The sequence below is a fragment of the Ziziphus jujuba genome, chromosome 5 (genome assembly GCF_031755915.1).
Source record: "Ziziphus jujuba cultivar Dongzao chromosome 5, ASM3175591v1".
Taxonomy (NCBI): Eukaryota; Viridiplantae; Streptophyta; class Magnoliopsida; order Rosales; family Rhamnaceae; genus Ziziphus; species Ziziphus jujuba.
In genome coordinates, this window is record NC_083383.1 from 7,509,421 (window position 1) to 7,524,283 (window position 14,863).

At 32.4% G+C, this 14,863-nt stretch overlaps 1 protein-coding gene across 1 annotated transcript; it reads right to left on the bottom strand.

Annotated features, from left to right (window-relative positions):
* Positions 1-4,190: 4,190 nt before the first annotated feature.
* LOC107420324 (uncharacterized) lies at positions 4,191-5,868 on the bottom strand. The gene has a single exon (XM_016029249.4). It carries the CDS (start codon positions 5,626-5,628, stop codon positions 4,573-4,575), a length of 1,056 nt encoding a protein of 351 aa, XP_015884735.1. The 5' UTR covers positions 5,629-5,868; the 3' UTR covers positions 4,191-4,572.
* Positions 5,869-14,863: the final 8,995 nt, after the last annotated feature.

Here is a 14,863-nt window from a genome sequence, read left to right on the forward strand (position 1 = left end):
ATCTATGTAGAAAAAATAATATCAGCATTAAAAAATTTGATGTTTAGTGAAGTATACAGAGCAATTCAAATTTTATTCCTAGATGAATAGGAAAAAGAAAAAGAAGATTTCGTCACAAGGCCAAATTCAAGATTGAAAAGTGAGTGATCATGAACTTGACCGTTCGGAAATATATACTACACGATCAATTTTATGAGCGTATGTCTTATAAATAAAGGTATAAAGGTGAATATTAAAAATGGGATAAAATGGAGAAGTCAAATTGAAGAGGGGAGATTGTGTTCAAGAGATATGGAGAGGAATTTTTCTTTTTTTTTTTGGTAATTGAGAGAGAGAGAGAGGATTGTGTAACGTCTAATTTATTTTTTATTTTTTTGGCCAAGAGAACTTTTTTATTTTTTTATTTTTTTATTTTTTTAGGGAAGAGAACATGTAATTGAAAATGTATGCAGGTTTATTGTAGTATGCATATGGACAGGTTTGAAAGTTATTTGGGAAGGTATAGGTATAGAGACATTGGGATTCAATTTAATGTAAATGAATGTGGACATGAATATGAACCCATTCCATAATGTAGGTGGGGATAGGGGGGGGTCCTTATTTATCTTCATTATTTATGGAATGGAAAGCAGAAACAGCTCCTTTTTGTTTGTGTGAGATAAGATTCTCCTTGTATGATGTATATCAGCATTATAAGATTATTGGTTTTTATGTCGGTGATTTTCAATACTTGGAATTACGAATTTGCCCATACGGACTTTGTGGACTCATACTATGTTTTGGGTATCCGAATTAGAATTTTTTTTTTTTTTTGAAAAAATTATTAGAATAGTTTTAATTGGTTGGTTGCTTGAAACTATTTTCTAAGAAATAGTGTTATTTGGTGCTAGGCTCGGAAATGGATAACTTTCTATTATTTATCAAAAGAAGAAAGAGACGCGTTAATGTGGATTGTTTTGTATGGCGATTATTTATTTATTATTTATTGGAGTAAAGAAATTTATATGTATTGGTATTTGCTTGGAGTCATGGGTTTGGAAAATGGTGAATGGGCCTGTACATTGGGGCTACAATAATGAACATCTGAAAAAGTAATTGTGGGCTCGGATTATAATAGGCGATTGTTCCGTTTTGCTCGGATTCCAATGTTTATTACCAACCATATTAAAATATTTCATAAGTTTATTGGATATATCTTAGGAACAATATTTTTTAAAGATAAAAGAAAAAGAAAATTGATACATCATGAAGTGTATCTAAATGTGATTTATGCTCTTTTTTTTTTTTGGATAAAAAATGTGATTAATGCTATAGAAGTTGTACCCTTTTTTTTCTTTTCTTTTTTTTTTCTTTTTTTTTTAAATAAAGTGCTGTGTTTTAGTACAAAACAGTCAATGAATTTTATTGATGTAAAAGAAATTAACTAATACGGGCACATCTAATGATAGAAAGGGATTTAATTTTTAACTATCCATAAAATGAGTACGAAAGAAAGGTTTGTTATGGTATTTTGTTGAGAATATATTATATAATAATTCGTCTATTTGATACTATATTACTCTTAAAAAATTATCTAATCTTTCAAAGCTTACACTCTGTTTGACTTGCATTGAATCCAATAAAACTATCTTTAAAAAAAATCCAATTAGTATACTTTATATGCCATGATTTAATATTAGGATAGATATTATGAAAAAAAAAAAAAAAGATGCAATTTCTAAATTGTCATGGAAATATGTGAAAAAATTTGCCCTTCCACCTGGTAGAAGTGTCAGCCTCCCTTTTTTCTGTTTGTGCAAAGCTTCCTCTTTATATATATATATATATATATATATATATATATATATATATTAATATATATATATATATATATATGTATCGAAAAAAATAATTATTGGAGTTGATAATACGATCAATTAAGTAGCTAGCCACGGAGCTTACATATCCAAATACAATTTGTGGTTTTTGTAGCCAAAAATAAAAAATAAAAAACAATTGATGGTTTTAAGTGTCCAGATGCGACCCCTTTTGGTAGGTTTATTAATTTCCTATCTTTCAAAATTTTGATTACATGTACTTTGGCCACGAAATATTTTTAATTATTTCTTAATTTCTTACTCGTGATTGAAGAAAATTATATATATTGCTGTACCTGCCCAAATCAAATCAAAATCGATTGCTTCATCGTCTTCCTTAACTCGTCCTACAAATTTTTTAAAAAAAATATATATATAAACACATGAAAGTCAATTTTGTCGGCGGAAGGTAAAAATCCTTAAGCAATTTTATGAACCCCACAAGAGAGGCCGCAGTTCTTAGAAGCTTACCAAGAAACCATGTTTAACAAGTCCGGTGTTACAAGAAAAGCCTCAAACCAACAAAGGAGATTTTGCGTATTCATTCGTGCTTAGGAAGTTAGGATAACAACTTTTCACTTTGACTTGCATTTAGGAGGAAAATGCAATGTTTCTGTAACGTTTTTCAGAAATTTAGCCAGTATTAAGGAAATTTATGTTAATTAGTCTTAAATGAGATTTTTAAGTTTGAATAGGGTTTCTAATTCTATTAAAGAGTTTTAGTCTAATTAAAAGATTAATTAATTTGGCATCAAAATGTGGTAGCATGGTTTTAGATTCTTGGTTCAGATTCGGACAAGTATGACATACAGGAAGAGTGCACATCGTTTATTAAAATTTTACAGTATATATTATAGGATTTAAAAATACTAAATGATAAAAATAAATCAGATAGAGCCGCCCAAATGAGTTGCAGATGAAACTGAAAGAAATGGACAAAATATTCCCGTCCGTGGCAGAAGAAGACAAGAATTGTGAGACATACTGATATATATTAGCCAGAGATTGTAGCTGTTATATATCTTCTCTCCTCACAGGTCTACGTTTGAGAAAGTGATTAAATTTCCACAACGACCTTATACCCAGTATCTACGTATTGCATTTGCACCATTCCTCACGTCCTTCCCCTTGGTTTTACACTCTTTTCGGTTATTTTTCCACTTGGTTGTATATATATGTCCCTTTGATGGGTTTATAAGGCCAAGTTGAAAAATTGGCCAAACCCAAGACAAGAAGTGTAGTGACTGACTTATCAAAGACATATATATATATATATATATGTATATATAATTGAAAAGACCTACTACTACTATTATAAAAATAAAATAAAAAAGGATCCATTATTAGTTATTACTATAACTACTACTGATAATAAATTTAGAACTGAGTTTGGTCTGATTTTGTATAAAATCCTTACTCTTTCAGAATTTTTTTTATTTTTTTTTCCTTTTTCCTCTTTTCGATCTTGTTTTTTCTTGATTTACTAATGTGGAAGAAAGATGCCTTCCGAGGACCTAAGTTTAAGCCTGTTCATAAAGGCTAATCCAAGTTAATGTCTCTTTAATCCAACTTGAACTTGTTTGAATATTACATAATAACGATAAAAAATACAATCCATGGCCATAAATAAAAGAATAGTATGGCCTGCTAGAAAGTCAAAAAAAAAAAAAAAAATGTGGGGGTGTGGTGGGGAGGAACTTGTAAATCGTCCACAAAGGCAACAAAAGATAGATGTTCCAGAGTCAACCGTAGAGGTTACGACCTTGCCTTTTCCAACACTCATTTGGCCAATTTCCCATCACCACCACCTTTGCCAATTGCCGTTTTGGATCAGCTACTTCATTGTTGTGTTCTCCTTTATCCTTCTCTTTCCCCCAACTTCACTTTTGCCTCCTATTCCTATCCTATTGGTTCTGGTCGATCCAAGACATGGTCAACCTAGAACTGGTCGAGATTTGTTCAACTAGTTCAACTTCTAAGTTGGTACGAAATTGTAATATTAAAAAAAAAAAAACATTTGTTTTTTTTTTTTTTTTTTTTTTTTGGGGGGGAAACAAGATACCCAAAGCACCTATTAATTTTACATACCCAAGGCCTTTTTTTTTTTTTTTTTTTTTTTCCCCTGAAAATAGGAGACCCAGCTCACATGCTTCCTGTTCTCAGGTTGGGAACTTAGAAAATTGCACAATTGCTACATTTCCAATCCAAATCTAACAGCTCAGGTTGGGAACTGGTCGATTTTTTTTTTGTTTTTCAAATTCATTTTGATGGTACATGAGGCCACAACAGGACAGGGAGATTAATAAACATCAACAGAATGAGGGGTACAAAAAATAATAATAATAATATAACAAATGTATCTATTCTGCTCATAGATATGTTTCACAAATTTCGATTAATCCAAACAATGCAACACTACTAATCAATTACAAACAATAATCGATACCAAAAATAAAAAATAAAATCAAAGAAATTAGTTTCCTTTTTTCTTGTTGCTAAGGAGAAATTGTCAGATCTATCTAAGTATATATATATATATATATGGTATGAATTTCCTACTTCTTGTTTCCTCGTAAATCAATTTACTAAGCTATGTTCATGAACAAATGGGGTTAGTTGAGATAAAAACTATATATGGTAACAAACTAACAATGCCAAATTGGAAGAGAGAAGCCACAAATATGGAAAAAGGAAATCCAATGAAATTTTTTACTGTTTATCTCCTCCAAGCATAAACCAGCAAAGAAAACCCATAAGGACCACCACTCAGCTCGCTCTCCTCCATACTAGCCCATTCCATAACCGATGAGCCTCCACCGGAAGACCCACCAGACGACATTGAAACCGATGAAGACGACAAGCTCTTCCCCTTCTTCCTCCACTCGATCCCATTCATACCCATATTCCAACACTGTTGGTGTGCCCACAGAGCCATATCATTTTTATCTCCCAATTGACCCGATTGATTATCTCCTTCTTCCTCTTCGAATTTGAACATGAAAACCGCATGTCCATCATCGCTATCGTTCTCGAAAAGCCAATTGTAGACATCCCACGAGATTTGTACGGGCACGCCATCGATCTCCACTCTCTCATTCCCTCTGAATTTCCACTTCAAACGCTTTATCTGCAAAACCCTTTTGTTATCAACACTGAAGCTGAGCCTCGTGCAATCGTTAAACCCACAATCTATTTGGATCTCTCTAATTTTCCCACCGAATTTGGCTCTCGTGGTGTAGATTTTGTTGGCGATGACATGCTCTCTTTTCAGAAACAGAACTTGAGGGCTCGGAGATTTCTGGGCTTTGGTTTTTGCATAGGCTTCTTTGGTCAAATCGCCGACGAGCAGAGTCATTACCTTGTCAACAACGACGGCGATGTAGAACCCGGATTGCGGATCGGGACCCGACCCGAATTTGGCTCTGGAAAGCTCCCAGAAGATATAAATGTTGTGGGCGAGCTTTTTGGATCCATGTCTCTTCCAGAAGATGAAGGGTTTGATGTGGAGATGAAAAGACGGAGACGAAAGCAGAGTAGGAGGAGGGGAATCGAATCCACGGTGGAGGAGATTCAGATGGAGGGAACGGCCGAGGAAAGAGCGAGACCATGTGAGAGAGAAAACCGCAAGGTCGGTGTGGTAGAGAGAGGTGGTGAGGTTGGGGTTGCCGGAGATCGGCGGAGGAGGCGGCGGCGGCGGCGGAGTGTGGTGCTTCTCGGTGGCGGTGGTGGTGGGGCGGAAGCAGGAAGGAAAGGGGGAAGAGTGGGCGGACATTTGCTGTTTGGGTGGGGGGTTTAGGGGAGAACGTGAAAAATGGAAGTGGTTTTCCTTTTTTGTTTTTTTTTTTTTTTTTGGGTAATAATGGAAGTGGTTTTCTTGATTTTAGGGTTTTGGGGTTTAGTTTGAAGGATTTATAACAATGGCTAAAAAGCTTTGAAGAGTTGGGGTTTTAAGGGTCATTCAGAGAGAGAGAGCGAGAAATGAGTTTTTGATGCGACTGTTTTTTAAGACTTCAGCGAAAGACAGAGATGTCCCCATATATACTATATGTCTAAAAAAAAATACAGATAAAGACTTTTCATTCAAAAGGGTAAAAATTTATATTTGCCAAGTGGGCTACTGAAAATAGAAGGTTTTACGGTGAAAACGAAATGATATTTAGAATTTTCTACCCATAAAGAATATAGTAAATTTGCGTGGAAGATAAGAGAGGGAAGGAAAAAAAAAAAAAATATATATATATATATATATATCTCTCGAATCTCTATAAAATATGTGCGCGCCAACGAGGAAGAAGACACAAAAAAAAAAAAAAAAAAAAGCGTTATAGTTTCTCCGCCTCTGGTCAAGACTGTATATCACATGGGCAACGTTAGTAATGATTAATAATATGTCTTTCGTAAATTAAGTTATTATATAGTTTAAAAGAATAATAATTACTTTACTTTTTTCCAATATATAAATGGTAAAGTCTACATTACCTTAACCTTTATATATACGTTTTTTTCCTTTTTTTGTTCGTGAAAATCCGAAAATTATAAGGTCAATGGTAGAACATGAGAAATTTGAAATTGAATGTTTTTGTTTTATAGGTTAATTGAAATCTTGAATTCAGAAATTTAAAAGAAACGACGTATCTGGGCATGTAGGAAAAAACAACCAAGTTGAAACACATCCTTTTCAGTTGATCTTTGATTCTAGATTCCAAGCCAAGCTCTTACCACTTGGTTGTCCTTGGGTCTTTCAGGGCAACTTCCTTCCCTTTTCCCAATTTACATCTCTAAATATCATAAAAGAAAGAAAGAAGAAATTAGTGGGCATCACTTTTTCCTTTTTTTTCTCTCTTGTTTTTTTTTTTTTTTTTGGGTTCTAAAAAAAGATTGAAATATCTGAGTCTAAAATAGTTTTAACATTTTTGATTAGCTATTTGAGTTTGTATTAAGAAAGAAATAGGGACCAGACAAAAGGACAAGTCATGAGACCCAAAAAGAGATAATCTTGAGACAGGCACAGTCATTAATCACATTTATGTGTCAAAAAAAAGTTTTTGAGGGTCCAGAGAGAAGCCGACATGAAATAGCCAAACCATAAGGTCCCCTGCTCATTTTACATTGGAACACATCATGTGTTTAATTAATTATACAACCATAATCCAAGTAGCAAATCACAAAATTAAATGGCTTGGGCCACAAAAATATAAATATATATTGAAATATAAATAAATAATGGGCCTGAGTAGACAGATAAGATGAGCCGGAACAAATGCTATATATTATACGTATTTTTGTGACTTTGATTTGACTGGTCACGGTTGACCCATTACCATTCTCATGTAGAAAACGTCAGGAAACCTTCAATTTTGCATTACGGGGAACATATACCATTTCCAAAAAGTTTTTTGATAAATTAAAACAAACAACCTCAAGGCCTACCCCATTTTTGTTTTAAGACTTTCAGTACCACTTTCCAACCATTCATTTGCTTAGCATTGTCATAACTAATGGTTTGTTCCCTCTTTTTCTATCTAGCTGAGAGCGGTGTTTGGGTTTGCTTTTTAATGAGCCAGCTGGTACTCAAAAGGACACTCCATAGGTATACAGGAATGTACTTTATATTTCTATATATTATACCCCAAAATTTAATGTGATTCTGTGAAGTTTCCAGGAAATTGGAAGCAGGTGAGGTCCTCCCAGTTGTTAACCAAAAGGGCCCACGGAAAAACCAATTGAACTCGTAAAATCAACCAAAATGACGCACCATAGAAATTTTCTGATGCCAAACATTTTTTTCAAAATTTAAACGCGTTTAGAATCCGTATATTCCTTTGGGTAAAAAATATTATAATTAATGGCCTGCGACCAAAAGTCTCTCCACTTCGATTTCCAAAAAGATTGGGAGTTTTATGAACTTTCTTCAACTTAATTTGGTTAAGATGCAAAAGCAATGTAGTTAGGTTTGTTGGATGGTTGGGTTCTATTACATTAATCACCTCAAATTGGTCATTCAATTCTGCATTGAGTATTTATGTACAATAAGTGGGCTATTAGGTTTTGAGTATTTTTTTTTTGTGAATTGTTAGGTTTATTATGTATGTGGTCGTGATCTACAATCAACCAATATTTTATTCCATTATGTCTCCAATAAAGATAAGATAATTTTGACCTTTTGGGAACAGTTAATTGCAAATTCTCTTTTTCCTTTATCAAATGTTCATAGTTTGAATCCCCGTTACCATGTCAAAAAGAGTACAGGGTAACTTTATGTTTGCAACTCGGTAATCGATTTAGTCATTTATCTGGTAATATTGAGCATGGCTGAAAACAAGCAAAATATATAGATTTTATGAATAATAGTTTTTGGAACATGGTGTCTATGCAAGAATAATCATATTTTATATATGTTAATTTTTTAGATACTATATATATTGTTGTTTTTATTGTTAGCCCACAATGTTGAATCAAGTTATTCGTTGAAATCAACAGCAACCGTAAACAACATGCAATTAGGACGAAACAAAGGATGGGAAACTTTCTACTTTTGGGTTCTTTCTAAAATAATAAATAAAAGTACTTCTGATACATAGACTATCTCTGAAGATGAAAGAGGCTGCATTTTCATGATTCATCCAAGGAAATTTCCTATTATCCATCATTTTGAAAAAGAGAAATATAGTTATTATTATCACATTAGACTTGTCATTAATAAACAATTTAATTTTACATTGTTTAAGAGCCTGAAGCCTTATAAGTGCGGTTGATATAGTTATATATATATATATATATATATTTATATAAGTCTAAAGTGGTGTACGTTCGGGAGGTGTACTGTACTTATAAGGTGTCGAAGTACGTCCTTCAAAGTTGGAAATCAAAGAATCTTCTACAAATGCATTTATAATGAATTGATCCCGATTATTTATTTATTTATAATAAGGCACACGTAAAATGGAAGTCCTGATGAAATTGAAATTATAGAAAACACATTTGCATTTGGCAGTCGGTCAAAGTAAATGGCAAAGGAAAAAATAGAAAAAAGAAAAAAAGAAAAAAAAGAAAAAAGAAAAGTCAATTGAAACTCCCATTGCATGACTTGAAGACTTGGACTTCTCTGGCTGCTGATCAGTCCAAGTCATTTACCAGTCATCTACCATATGTAAAACTTCATAACTCAGGCTCTCAACCATCATTAAAAAAAATAATAATAATAAAAAAAAACGAAAAACAAAAAACAAAAAAAGAAAAAGAAAAATCATAAAGAGACAAGGCAAGCGACCCTTTGCTTGCTTTTTCACAGGATGGAATATTAGCATCAACGACTCCTTCAATACGTTTTCTCTAGCAAATTAACAGTAATTAATAAAATATATATATATGTATATATATACATATATACATGTATTCGATCGTGGATCTCTCAAAAGCAAACGAATATAATAAGTTTTGAATATTACTTATATCGGGTTGTGAAACTACTTCTAGCTTGGCCTTGAGGAACATTAATCTGAATAGATCATGATGTGACGGTGATATATGTGGGATTACCAACATTAGACATAATGATTTTCTAGTTTAATAACTGGGAATATTCTGAGATGTATGCATATAATCGCCGTAAGTTAAAGTTTATAGGATTACAATTTACAAAGGAGTTAGAAGTACTGGGAATCAGCTAGGAAACTTTTGGTTTTTTATTGGTAGGTTGGAGGGGCAATATCAAATATGCAGCCGATAGAAACAGGAATTGAGTTTAGGTTATGTCTATTGCTTAACTTCCTGGTCATCATAATAAGCCACATACAACTCCAATGCAACCGCAACAACAACCACCTAAATATATGAGTTGAGAGTTACTTCCCTGGATACTCTCCGTCTCCATTTCCTTTTGTTTTTATTTCTGTGCGATCAGTAATAAAATTTCATTTAATATTAAAAAAGAATAATTATCTTCTTCTCATTTTGTTTGCTTTCCCCCCCCCCCCCCCCCCCCCCCCCCCCCCCCCCTCCTTTGGCTGGGTTTATTTTATTTTTATTAATGTTTTTAAATAAAAATGATATCACATGAGAATGATAACAGAAAAAGAGATTGAAGATCCGGACTGGAGCTACTGTATCCTATATTTAAGACATCCTATTGCCAACTTCGACTATCCGGGCTATTCGGCTGAATAGGAATAATGATTATCTCACCAGAATAAGGAGCCCAGGAAGGAAAGGAAGAGTTAAAACTGCCCCAATATTAGATTGGCCCATTTACTTTATTGGTCTAGGTAAGTCAGGAAAGGTCGGCCTAGATATGGACCAAACCTAAGTTACACTGGAATGTTATTGGGCTGCCTAAAATGTCCATGTGTTAGTATCCAAAGTAGATTGCTCATGAGTCATGTCTAAGAGGCTTGTGTTGTCAAATACCCCAATAAACAACATGCAACGCAATTCCATCACCAAAAATAGAAACACGCAACATGAAACAAAACGGAAGCAAAACATGTGCTCTTGTCCTTTTTCTTCTTCTTTTATTAAATTTTGATTTTCTTATCCAACTTTAGAATTTTGTTATTCTCTAGTTAGCATGAATTGTTCCTTTTAACACAATCAGCCAATTTTTTTTTTTTTTTTTTTATTTTAAATCCAACAGCTGTGTATCCCAATTTCTTTCTAATTATAATATACAACACAAACTTAAACCATTAATTTCCTTTTCATGAACAAAAACGAACTACCTCGATTAAGAAAAATAAAAATTTCAATTGCATCGAATTTTTGTTTGGTGGAAAAGAAGCGCTATGCAAGCATAAAAACAATCAAATATCGAATTTGCCATTTCTAAATCTTAATGAATTACTTATGGCAGGAATGGTTATACATACAAAAGAGACTTCATGAATCATGATCAATAACAAGAATATACTTGTGGATTGTTCAAATCTGGTTAAGATCTTGTAAATCTTGATGCATAATTGATTATGTAAAACTTAATTGCCCACATAAGAATATCTCATACCAAGTCCATGCTACTTTTCTCACTGCCAGAGACAGGGAGACCAATTTACTTTGAAAAGCATTCAGCTCTGTTTTTGTCTGTTTTTATTTCATTTCATTGTCTTTCTCTACCAAAAACTGCCAAACCTATAACAAGCACAAACTATCTTATTAAGGGGAGGTGTGAGTGAGAGCAGGTATTATTGAAGAAATCAGGTTCATCCCCTTCTAACTGTTAGGCATGCATTGCTAGATTGTATCGTTTAAGCTCAACAAAGACTTGAAAATGGCCCACTTTAAAACGATTAGTGCCTGAGACATACCTTTTCTTTTGTTTTTTTTCTTTGAGAAGAAGATTAAATTGTGGTTAGAAGCATGTGAAGGTCAATAAGTTAACATTTTTGCACATGCTACATCCATGTGAAGGGATTGGGAGCTTACAACATTGGGACATGCCACGTACACACTCTCTCTCCCCCATACACACACACACACGACACCAAAAAAAAAAAAAAAGAAAAAAAAAGGATAAAGATAATCAAATTCTGGTCTTATCCAATATTGGACCTACCAACAGAAATATCATTTTCCATTTCAACTAATTAAATAGGGAGGTTTCAATTTATATATATATATGATATGCTTTCAAAACTGGTTGAAAGTATTTTGGCTTTTCAGGGAGTAGGCCACCAACCTTTTTTTCTTTCACTCCAAAACAAAGCTCTATGCCTTTTGGATTTTTGCTTCATTTTGCCTGATCCAACGCATATCTAAAAACAAAACCATATGTCTCGCTTTGAAAAGAAACTTGTTGCCAAAAAATGTTGGATTTAGGGTTTGTGAAAAAGGGGTTTAATGCCATATGATTGTCTTTCTATCCCAACATTTCCGCATGAGATTCTATACACCATGATTGGATACACCATGATTGGGTTTGACTGCTTTTTCTTCTAAGGAAGATCTTATTTTTGACTCTTGAGTGTACTCCTTTCTTTTTCACTGGAATATGCAATTCAATGGCAAGCCCTTTACAATATGTGAGGTGAGGTTACTTACAATAACAAGGACTTTTTTTTTTTTTGGCAGTTTTCTTGTAGATATTTGTTAAGCTATATATTATACTTTAAATTTTAGATAACTATTGATGATTCCAAAAGGCATATATAATAGATAATTAGTCTAAACTCTAGTAAACATTTATGCTTATTTAATCAAGTTGAAATTAAGTGTAAACCAATTTAACACAAGTTTGAAGATTAGCTCACTGCAAAATGCAACAAAAAGGAAAAAAGAAACATTAAAAAAGATTAGTCTGACATTAATTAAAAGTAATATATAATCCAGCATATCCATATATTTCTAATTAAAACTATCATTTTGTTTTCAATTTGCACAAGTGCATGGTTTGCAACAGCGTTATTAATTAATGGCCCTGCTGTTGCTCACTTGGATTGTTTTTTATTTTATTTTATTATTATTTTTGGGAAATGATCACTCGGAAGTTGGAAGTCACTAACTCCTTGATTAATATAAAATAGTCTATTATCAAATATTCTATTGGAAACCTTTTCAAAAAATAAAATTGAAACAGAGGATATATGCAAAAAAAGTTTAGCTGCTTGCTTTTTGGGGTTAGGAATATCACATCCCAATTTGCCTTCCAGATTAAAAATAACAGCAACAACAACAATAATAATAATAATAAAGGTGAAAAAAAATTTCATTAAATTTGCCAACGAGATATTGGGAAAAAAACTTGGGGCAAAACGAATGAGTCTATGAAAGATCCCCAAATTATCATCTGCTAATTGAATGATTAATTATATAAATATGTGTAAAATTAACTGAAAGGCCCACAAAAAATAAAGACATGGGTGCTCAATTTGGTGAAAGTAATTAACTCAATTTGCATCAATTGTTAGACTAGACATAATAAAGGTCTTTTCTTTTTTTGGGGGGTGACATGAAAGACAGAGATAATGCAAAGAATCAAACCAAAGTTGTTAATCCAAGGTTTTCAACTTTTTCTTCGGAAAAAAAAGGAAGACAAACAATATGATAAGTCAAGAGCCAAAGCGCGTCCATTTCATTAACTTCAATTTCATCAAATTGATCAATCACTAGTAAACCTAATACCTAGCCAAGCTAAACCTAAGCAAACATTAATTATGTTTATTTCATGAAACATTTACCACTTTTGCTCTTACCAAAAAGAAAAATTACTCTTTACAGTTTTGTAGTATGTTTATTGAGATTAGAAAAAGTAGTGGATTTCAGGTGAAATTTGAAGGGTCCCCAAAGAGGAGAAGGAGGGTCTCAAAGTTTCAAACTATTGATGATGGTAAACTCACTAACATGTCATTATTTAACCACCTTTGCTGAATCAAAAGTGAAAAAAACAAAATAATGAGACTTAAGCACCTTTATTTTATGATGGTTGTGGGGAACAAAATCAATTCCCAAACAGGCGAACCATCATGAAGTTTCATTGACAAAGATAGGACACCAAAAAACATAAAAATAAAGCAAACATATCTTTTATAACAAGGAAAAATGCCTTTTTCAAGAAGTTGAATATCCAAACCTAAGTATATTTTTAATTACTTCAGTACACTATAACTACGAGCACTCAATTTCGACTTGGATTATAAGATATGGAAGAAATAGAAATCATCACTAGCGTGTTCTAATTTATTAGGAACAATTACTGCTAGTTTGCTTTTTTTTTTTTTTTTTTTTAATGTTTAAAGAAAAAAAAATGAAGATAAACAAGTACTTTTTTTTTTTTTAATTTGATGAATAAAAAAATATCGTATGATAATATTATAGGTAATAATAAAGTTTGTCAAAATTTAAACTTTAATTTTTTGAACTCATAAATTTAAAATTGAATTGATTTCTTTTTACTAAATTACTATCTTCTATAATTATTATTAAGAAAAATATTTTAACATTGATGTAGACCTTGTACATTTTATATATATATATATATATAAATCTAATTGATTAAATACTGCTTTATAACGTAACTTAAAACATATGAAATTGAAGCTATGAGAAATTTGTATAATGCTCTTTATCCTATCTCATTAACTTTTCAAATTGCCTTTAATTGTTTATCCCTGCTCCTTTGTTGAAATATATAGATAACCTTAGATTAATTCATTCAATCCAAGGTCGAACGTGGTTTAACGTGGCTTATCTCAACAATAACAAAATTAACCAAAAAAAAAAAAAAAAAGGGTACCCCAAATATATAGCCCCCCCTTCCCCAAGAAATAAAGGTGAAATTAATTAAGGACGATAATGACGTGAAAAAGAATAGAAAATGAACGATATCCTTCAAATGAAACCAGAATTGGAAATGAACAAAAATAAAAATAAATATAGCAAAGACAATAAAAGTTACTGCACTCTAATCACTTCATAATCGCAAAATCATGAGCCGGAAAGGGTCAATTTTTCACGTTACATGTGATAGCGACCAACCCAAATGGTTTGAATTATCAGATTGGTAAAAAATCTAAACATTATTTCTTTTCCTTTTTATAGTAACTTTGGAAACTTTCATGGTTGGTTACTTTGTTATGGTAAAAATCCGAAACAGAATAATTTGACCAGCACTGGTAAAATATAGATTACTCTAGCTGGCATTTACCCAAAAAAAAAAAAAAAGATTACTCTATCTAGCTAGCTAGAGAATTTATCTGCCTGGTTTAAAAAGTATTATTTTAAAGTAAAGAACTGGAACAGTTCAGTTAACACTTAGAGATTGACCATATCTTGATTTTTGGTGAATATTGACCATATCTTGGTGGTAAGATAAGACAATGCATGTACAACTCTGATTATAAGTTACAACCACTGGTTTAGTATGAGAAAAGGAAACCTCAAATAGCATACTCTATTTACTTAGAAATTTTAATGTATGTTCTACTGCAATAAGAATCATGTTCATCAAAGACATGGAGTGAGAGGAGATGGGCTTTTGAATCATTAGAACACCCACTCAATCACATTCAGTGTCCCTT

Excerpts from the sequence above, each read along its gene's own strand:
- LOC107420324 (XM_016029249.4), bottom strand. The coding sequence starts at position 5,628 with ATGTCCGCCCACTCTTCCCCCTTTCCTTCCTGCTTCCGCCCCACCACC.